The sequence below is a fragment of the Pinus tabuliformis genome, chromosome 1_1 (genome assembly GCF_031772625.1).
Source record: "Pinus tabuliformis cultivar Carrire ecotype Pingquan chromosome 1_1, CPIR1, whole genome shotgun sequence".
Taxonomy (NCBI): domain Eukaryota; kingdom Viridiplantae; phylum Streptophyta; class Pinopsida; order Pinales; family Pinaceae; genus Pinus; species Pinus tabuliformis.
Genome location: NC_142297.1, coordinates 931627582 through 931637034, shown reverse-complemented (window position 1 = coordinate 931637034; position 9453 = coordinate 931627582). Strand labels below are relative to the sequence as shown.

Below are 9453 nucleotides of genomic sequence, written 5' to 3'. Positions count from 1 at the left end.
TAGCAAATGATGAATGAATACCTTGTACAAAAGAGGGAAAAAATTAAAATTCATCACCACTGATGAAGCCAATTAATACATTTTCCACACTCATTCTAAGTTGGAGCTACTTAAGCTTGCAAGGACCAAATTTGTTACATATTACCTCAATATCAACATAAACAAAGTCTTTTAGACTTATTATTTGAAAATTGCTATTTTTATTGAGTTGTATCATCGTCCTAGGTTCTAGAATCTATGTTTTTTTATTTTTATATGTTTTCAAGTAAAACTATGCCATCCCAGTTGCATGTCTTCTAGAAATATGGGGTACCTTCCAGCCTTCCCTGAAATCTGTCCTGTCATCTCCCTGTCCCCGCGACACTAAAATTAGATGCAATATAGTGAAAGACAAATTGAATTAGTTTTGGCACAAGTCAACTTTTGTCATGTACCTGATGCCCAAGAAAACATCTGCAAGTGCAACCCTTAGTGAGAATGCTGTATATATTTCCAGCCCTAATGACTAATTTCAATTTTGGCAACTTTCTTTATTGCTTTTAAAAACTAAAAAACCCTTGGTTTGTAAATTTACTAGTTCCTTAGGTTGACTTACCAAAGTCACAGGAAACAAGGAAAAGGGAAAAAAAAGGATGCTGGTGAGCATATGTACACAACTCTTACACCTTTGACCAAAAAACAATTTGAGCTTTTTGACTTTTAGTTTTTTCTTATATCACAATGTCAATATGCAAAACAAAATAAAATGCACAACCATAATTTTAAGAGAATACAAACTCATTCTCATCTGCAAATTTAGGATATATACCTTGTCACTAATTGCATCTTGTATAACTACTATATCTGTAGAGATAGAACTGATAATTTCTCCAGTGCTGGTCTTCGTGTCAAAAAAAGTAACATCTTGGCTCAAAAAAGATTTTAAATATTGCATTCTCATGCGAGCTGATTGTCGCTCCCCTGTTTGCATCCAACATGAGACCTCTGCATAAATCCATACAAACAACTTATTTTCAGCTATTCAACACTGTAGATTGTTTGCTGGAAGGAAAATGATACAAAATATCAACTACTCTAGAAGGTATAGGCCATGTGTTCAGTTGATGTATTTATTTTAAATTATAAAACCAAAAATATAAATAAAAAATTGAAGTGAACTTTAACTAAGTAAGGGTATGAAAACCTGTTGTCTAATATTCTCTTTTTACTTGCAAAATATTCAAACCAATAATCACACACCAAACCATGACAAACAAAAGTTGTGAATTGGATTGGAACATACCAAACCATCCCGATACCATGATGACAAGTCCCAAGTAGAAGAACTGGAGAGCGTGCTGCAAAAGTTGCTAGACAAATTAATACTGTATGCTCAAACTTTAGTTCAGAAAAAGTGCAATTCTAAACTGTCTTTTTCTCTTGTTTACTTGGAAAGGACTGAAATTGGTCTAGGCATAGAACAGCTGAAACCTTCAACATAACAAAAGTCTCAACCATACAAGAAGGTTACAAGCATGTTATATAAGGAAACATTATGTTCACTATTAAATAAAAAATTATTTATTGAGAAGGAGAGGCTACTAAAAATGAACAATTTTACAATATCCTGCTTTCTTGACACTGGAATACTATTTTTTTCTGATTAATTTTAAGTGTGGCATAATATATATTTCCTGTGCTAAAAGCTAGTTAAGGTTGTTTGTGAACATTCTCGTGAGATTTCCAATGAAGTGTCATTATCATATCCACATTTGAGGCATCAATGTGACAATGACTTCTACCTCAAATAAACTGAAAGGAATTCGCATGGAAAGAACAATTTAGAATGCAGAAATTGGAGTATCAAAAACACTTATAGACCCTATCTTCCCTTCATAAGCCTGCAACTGCATTTTAAAAAGTTAAAATGAAGTAAATGTATTATGAATTATCAACATATAACTTTGTAAATATACATTTCTGCAAGCTATGAAAATGGCAATAAAAAATATGAGTCCCAGATGATTTTAGCATTCTAGCAGCAAAATATTCTAACCAAGAAGACATAACATTGGTGTATTGGTTGGCTTCTACAGCCTAGATATGTGTTAAAATGTCAAGTTTGAGTCCATGACTCCATACTTTTTTCACCTATCATCATCAAAAACTGATACCTACATAATACCAACAAAATTGCAGCACAACATTATCATCACTAACATAGCATAACTTTACTTTCCCTTCAAACTTCTTATCATGGATATTATGCCCATAGTATCTCTTGAAGGTGGAAAGCTTGATTTTTTCCTTAATCGTCTGTTTGTTAATCATAGATTATGTACATTCGATAGAGTGTTTGAGAATGGTGATTACAACTAATCACTCGGAAAGTTGGAGATGTGCATCGAATTGCTCAATAACAGAAGCAATCAAACAATGTAAACCAACAAGGTGTTGAATGCGCATTAATAAGCATTAAGATCGTAATGTTAGTAAGCAAGCACTTATAAAGACAACTTCGATCATGTGCAGACTCTCGTCTAATTTAGGATCATCGTAACAAGCAGGAATTTAAAGGAGGCTTACTTTCAAATTTATGAAAGGCGAACTAGTCACAGAAGACAAAGAAATCCCATCTCAGCCCCCACCATGCATACACTCACTTTAGGATCATCATAACAAGTAGGAATTTAAAGGAGGCTTACTTTCAAATTTATGAAAGGCAAACTAGTCACAGAAGACAGAAATCCCATCTCAGCCCCCACCATGCATACACTCACCCAACTCAAAAAAAAAGAAAGATTGAACTGAAAACTGATTTGGTTATATTTTAGCCTTGACTTAAATTGGATGCAAGGTATGATTACGAAGTTCTTGCTGTCACAGTACCCTATACAACACTACTTTAAAGGATAAGACATGCCCTCCTGATGATAAGATTTTACCATTTTGCGTTCATTGTCTCTTGACCTGCTTTAAATGAAACATTTTAAGCAAAAGTAACTAGGAGAGTACACCGGGTCACATGGAATGTGATCATCGAAGCTTCTTCAGAGGCTGGTACATACTTCCCAGCACCCAGCGAGAGTATCAGTGCATAATAGGCATGGAGTTATATTAGAGCTCTAATCTTACAAGCCGAAAACGAAATGAAGTTACTTCAATATAACAAAAGTTCACATGATTTAAGAAAAAAAATTCCTTCACCAATTAGTACCCTGTTTTACCTTGGAACAGGGTATATGACTTACAACCCACCATTATTGGTCAGAAAATGCAACAATATATACGCATAGCCTGTTAATATTCAAAAAATTGCTGATATGGACAAGCATGAAATTTTAAGTAATGGCCATGCATGATTCCAATACAAAGCAATAGAGCTCCATGAATACTAAACCCTAGCTTAATTAATGGTCATGCACAAATCCAATTTAAAGCAGTGGACCTCTAGAGTCCACACAAACTGAACCATGGGAGTGGTAGTAGGGTCAAAGATATAAGATAAGATCCTAAAACAAAGCGCTATATTTAAAAAGGAGAAGGAATGAGGGAAGAGGAGATTATTGAAGTGAACTCAGTTCAATGACTCGAAACATTGGTTATGGATGATAGCTTATCATATAAACTACAGCAACATGGGAGGAGCAGCAAGTCCAAAGATGTAAAGATCTTACGACAAAGCATAATGTTTTTAAGGAGGAGAAGGAAGAAAGAATGTATATTTGCACCCCAAAGTCTGCTTCCCGAGTGGCAAAGCTTTTTGTATAGGATGGTACCGAAACCACTAGCAATATTAGGACTAGATGCTGACACATCAAAGTGGGGACTTGCATCCCAAAGTCTGCTTCTAGATTACCATAGCTTTTGGTGCAGATGATGCCTCATAAACCAGCTCTGTAAGATGGCATCAAAACTACCAACAATGACTATATGCTGACACATCAACTTGGAGACTTGCATACCAAAGTTTGGATATTAGGTATATATGTTAACACATTAAACCTTACTTTCAAATTTATGAAAGGCGAACTAGTCACAGAAGACAAAGAAATCCCATCTCAGCCCCCACCATGCATACACTCACCCAACTCAGAAAAAAAGAAAGATTGAACTGAAAACTGATTTGGTTATATTTTAGCCTTGACTTAAATTGGATGCAAGGTATGATTACGAAGTTCTTGCTGTCACAGTACCCTATACAACACTACTTTAAAGGATAAGACCTGCCCTCCTGTTAGAGCCTGCAAAGAGGAAATGATAAGCTTTTACCATTTTGCGTTCATTGTCTCTTGACCTGCTTTGAATGAAACATTTTAAGCAAAAGTAACTAGGAGAGTACACCGGGTCACATGGAATGTGATCATCGAAGCTTCTTCAGAGGCCGGTACATACTTCCCAGCACCCAGCGAGAGTATCAGTGCATAATAGGCATGGAGTTATATTAGAGCTCTAAGCTTCACAAGCCGAAAACGAAATGAAGTTACTTCAAAATAACAAAAGTTCACATGATTTAAGAAAAAAAATGCCTTCACCAATTAGTACCCTGTTTTACCTTGGAACAGGGTATATGACTTACAGCCCACCATTATTGGTCAGAAAATGCAACAATATATACGCATAGCCTGTTAATATTAAAAAAATTGCTGATATGGACAAGCATGAAATTTTAAGTAATGGCCATGCATGATTCCAATACAAAGCAATAGAGCTCCATGAATACTGAACCCTAGTTTAATTAATGGTCACGCACAAATCCAATTTAAAGCAGTGGACCTCCAGAGTCCACACAAACTGAACCATGGGAGTGGTAGCAGGGTCAAAGATATAAGATAAGATCCTACAACAAAGCGCTATATTTAAAAAGGAGAAGGAATGAGGGAAGAGGAGATTATTGAAGTGAACTCAGTTCAATGACTCGAAACATTGGTTATGTATGACAGCTTATCATATAAACTACAGCAAACCACTGATCTAGCCTAAAATTCCAACACAAAATAGAACCAATCTATCTACCGTTTGGCAGCTAACTGGCCTATTGCTTCAAAGAGAACATTGACATGCCGATTCACATAGCGCTTTGTGTGAAGGCACTTAATAGTGCTCAACAAATAGCAGAACCAGCCCAATGTTACAGAAGTATCGATATTGAAACAGTATGCACAAACCCATCCGATCTATCTACCATTTGGCAACTAACTGGCCTATAGGTTATAGAGAGCATTGGCATGCTGATACTGTGTGAAGGCACTTATTAAGCCAATAACAAAACAAGCCCGATGTTACATAAGTATCTATATTGAAACAGTGTGCAGAAACCCATTACACAAAATTTACGACAAGAATGGGAGTTACAGAACAAACCCTACGCTACAGAGACCTACCATCAAAACACCCCATCCAGAGGACCATTAAAGAATACTTGAACCAAAAATAAAGCGTCTATATGTGACATCAGAAACCAAAACTATTTCGTGAAACTGCATATTCAGGTCATTTTTAAAAACACTAGAAATTCGCAACCTGGGAAAAAACCACCATGAGATAGTAAAACCGTATAGTGCATATTCAGATTGCAATTACAGACGTATTAGAACCAGATTTTCCGCTTCGATACAGCTCATCGAGAGCAACAGAGATCCAGATCAAAAACCAGACAGAGTTTACATAACATCGAAATACCAAGCCCAGGGACAGTTACCAGCATATAGCTCTACCACCAATAGGATTATTACAGAACCAAAACATAAGACCACTTGCAGACAAAAAAAACCTTAGCGCAACATCATATTGCCTATCTCCTCCAGCTACCACCATCGGAATCACCACCACCATAGCGAGAACCGCCACCGCCACCATAGCCGCCACCGCCGATGGACATGACCATGAGAATTCGAGAGATTAATACACAAATAATGGCTTTACCTTGGATTCCACGACTTCGCCATAGGGGCTGAAAGCCTCTTGCAGGCTTCTGTCGTCAGTAGACCATGCAAGACCTCCAACGAAGCATCAGAACTCAACATCTGCTGAAGCCATCTTCTCAGACTGAAGTTTAAGAAAACTTGACAGAACAAGAGAGAGCAAGAAACCACTAACACAGGACCAGATCCAGGACCAGAACCGAAAACGAATAGAACCAATACGAACCAGGGATAGACCGCCCCATGAACGAGTGAGAAAGTAGGATTTGGGCTAGAAGATAATGGCGCCATGCTAATATGGGCCTTAGATTTTAAATTATTAATCAATCAATTAAATTACACAGGTTTACCATCATGAAATTTTCATGTGGCTCGTAATGTGAAAGTGAACTTTGACAATATATATAAAATACTGCCATTGACAAAAAAAAATGTTTGCATTGGGTTTTTCTGTACATATTATTCTAGGGGCACATATTTATGCACTTAGTTATGTATGTTGTCGTGCACTATCATGTAACACCGTAAGGAGATTTTTGACTTTTTGTTAGAACCCTTCGGTATTATATTTCTGTTTAATCTTTTCATGTTGTTAACTCCAGCTTGACCTTTGATCATTGTCATTTACTGCCACAACCATGTCATTACATAATCAGATAACCAAGACAGCTTTTAAAAATAAGCTACACAAATTAGAGACACAAATTAATAACAAATACCCAAAAGAACAAGAAGCAACCATTCAGTAGAATATAACTGTGCAATGCTGTAAATGGCCTAGAACTTTTCCTGTATTTTGATTATATGTGAAAATGTTGTAAATGACCTAGCATTTTCCTATATTTTGGTTATAGGTGAGCGCAAAGAATCCTTTGATCTGATTTAAACTAACAACTTTTTGAAGATATTAAGAATAAAAAATTCAAAAACCTGTATCAATTACATCATCAACATTTGAGTGAGTTAATTTCAACTGCAGTGGTCTCATGGATTAAGAATTCATCACTGATATAACATTGATTTATTTTTGCACTTTAAAATAGATTTCATTGTTTCTAATTTCTAAACCCAAATGTTGTAAAAATTATTGATTTCAACACTAAACAACATCCAGAAATGGACGTTCAATGCATGAAAGAAAATGCTGAAAAAGATTTAGAATGCCCACGCTGAAACCTAATCCTTGATTTAAATGGACCATGAAAAAATAAATGGCAAGTATAACCGTGAAAAGTTTTAGCTTCTACGCAATAGGTTGAACTCACAACCCTGACAGTGTTTTAGACCTAAAACCAAGAATTAATACCTTACCAACTTCTCACATCATATTGATCAACAGTTTCACATAAAAATTCTTGAGATACATAGGACAATTTGCAGGTTTCCTTCAATTGAAAGAGAGGACAATTGCTTAAACAATAAAAACGGAAATATTATATAAACAATAATAATAAAAAAGGGTTCTGATATCAATCCTTTCTGGTCAAAAAATATATACTCAAAATATACTCAGTTTTGTAATTTATTAACTCTCAACCAGAATTTGGAAATAGATCTCTGTTTTGTTTTGATTTTTTTGAGAGACTTCTCTTCCCTACAAAAATAAGTTACTGAATGCCAAATTCCAGCCTAAAATCTGCATTTCAGACAAATTCAATTGAAAAGCCTCAAATGATACGCTTTTGGTCGACCCAGTAATCCAACAGCCAGGTTTCATATTTCTATCTTAATTAAAAACCGATTGCTGAGACCATGAATACAGTCCTACATTATTTTCTTAATGTCTCAAAATATGCTTCAATTTTCTATCACTGAAACAATAATGTACACCACATTCCATTTTACATGGGATTTAACAAAAAAATAGGTAGCCCAAATGTAAAAATTAAGCCATCCATTGGGGTTTTCTTTCTTGCTCTCGTCTGCCCCACCCGAATGGCATGTCAAAAAGGGGTAAGGGACAGTGTAAGCCCTGTGCAACTCTGGTAGAACAGAAACCCATCAGGCCTAGCACCAGTCGTGTAGGTTTTGTTCTGATATGTTAACCTGCAGACAGTTTACCGATTAAAATTTTGAGCATGAGGCTGTCCTCTCTTTTTATTCTTTTTCTTGCATAGTTTGCCCTAAATTCCTGAGATGGTGATCCTATATTTGTGATATGATTACATTTTTGATAAGTTTGACCATCATTTTCAAAAAAAGGAAATATTGAGAGAATTCATCCTTACCAACTCGTTGAGAAAACCATTTGGAACCTAGCCTCTGACTCTATCTTCTGAGCTATCTGACTCTATCTTCTGATCTATCTGGAAGTTGATGAAAATAATACAAAAGGCCAACATTACCTTCACAAACCACTTCGAAAATTACAGAGCAATTTCATTACAGAACTCAATACAGGATCCCTTTATTGGGGTTTGTAGATAAACAAGGGTTAACAAATATGGGATGCATGGTCTACATTTTTGAGCTGGGAAACCTTACGATGCAATCCATCAATCTCTTCGTCCAAGTCCCCATGAATGGATTGACCCACAACTGCAATTGTTCGCTATGGGGATTCGATCTGCTGCTCAGCCCCTCTCTGCGAAAAACAATCAATATCACCGCACACATATCTCCATAAAATTGATAAAATAGCAATGGGCGTGCTCAATTGAAAAAATTGAAAGGAAAATGACGGAATGGTACCTTGATCAGAAGGGCAGAATTCCCTCTGGGCACGGATGCCATCAACAAAAAGTTGATGCAACCGTTTGAAAAGAAAAATTGTATGGGTTTCCAGAACGAGTATATGGGAGGAATGCCACCATTGAAATCAAACTCCCAATAATTTTAAAGGGCATGTTTCAAAATATGGCATTACATAAGAAAAAGATTCTGCTACTGCTGGCATTCCTGCGCAGATAAAGAAGGCAGCCACCACTGGTTGTGTCCATTCAGGCAGTAATGGCATCTCTTCTCCACATTCTTTTTCATGTGGCCAGCTTTATGTAGAAAAAAGGGGAAGCGTTGAGAAAATGGGCTGCGTCTATGGGGTTTTAGGCTCACAATTCAGGCGGTTAGGGTTCATGCGCTTGACAGTTGAAGGAGTTGTGGCGGTGAGGTTAGGGTTCATGCGCTTCATAGTTGAAGCAGTTAGTTGTGGCAGTGATGAGATCTAATGGTTAAATTTTTTTGAATCGTCTAACAATTGATCAAAGGGTGCTAAAGGTGACAGAGTGGCATTTCAGGGGAGTATTTTTCAGAGGGAAACGCCTTACAACGTAATTATGACATGGCAATTACGTGAAAATTTCATGGGAACTTTTAGGCTAAAATTTCCTCTAATGGCCTTTTGCCTTCCCCTTCTCCCTTTGCAGTCCCCTCTCCCCCTCCTTAGATCCACTTCTGAGCAGATTTATCCCCTCGACCTCTAGCCGGATAACCTCTCATGGCTACACTTTCCCATGATCCCTCCTTAGCCATGGAAATCACAAGTTTCAACTCTCGGGCTGCCTTTGTGCCTAAAATCAAAAGTTGGTCCCTTCATGCTTTGTGAAAAAGGCTG

The 9453-nt window shown here is 36.7% G+C and overlaps 1 protein-coding gene across 1 annotated transcript; it reads right to left on the bottom strand.

Annotated features, from left to right (window-relative positions):
• Positions 1 to 768: 768 nt before the first annotated feature.
• LOC149217494 (uncharacterized) lies at positions 769 to 6209 on the bottom strand. Its single transcript, XM_089391375.1, has 3 exons — positions 5905 to 6209; positions 1283 to 1337; positions 769 to 984 (listed from the first exon to the last, which is right to left on the bottom strand). The coding sequence occupies exons 1-3, from the start codon at positions 6192 to 6194 to the stop codon at positions 937 to 939; spliced, it is 393 nt and encodes a 130-aa protein (XP_089247501.1). The 5' UTR covers positions 6195 to 6209; the 3' UTR covers positions 769 to 936.
• Between the last annotated feature and the right edge of the window lie 3244 nt (positions 6210 to 9453).

Excerpts from the sequence above, each read along its gene's own strand:
- LOC149217494 (XM_089391375.1), bottom strand. The coding sequence starts at position 6,194 with ATGGCGCCATTATCTTCTAGCCCAAATCCTACTTTCTCACTCGTTCAT. Across the intron at positions 1,338-5,904 it reads GCGAAGTCGTGGAATCCAAG|CACGCTCTCCAGTTCTTCTA; the intron begins GTAAAGCCATTA and ends CAACTTTTGCAG. Across the intron at positions 985-1,282 it reads CATGGTATCGGGATGGTTTG|AGGTCTCATGTTGGATGCAA; the intron begins GTATGTTCCAAT and ends GGATTTATGCAG.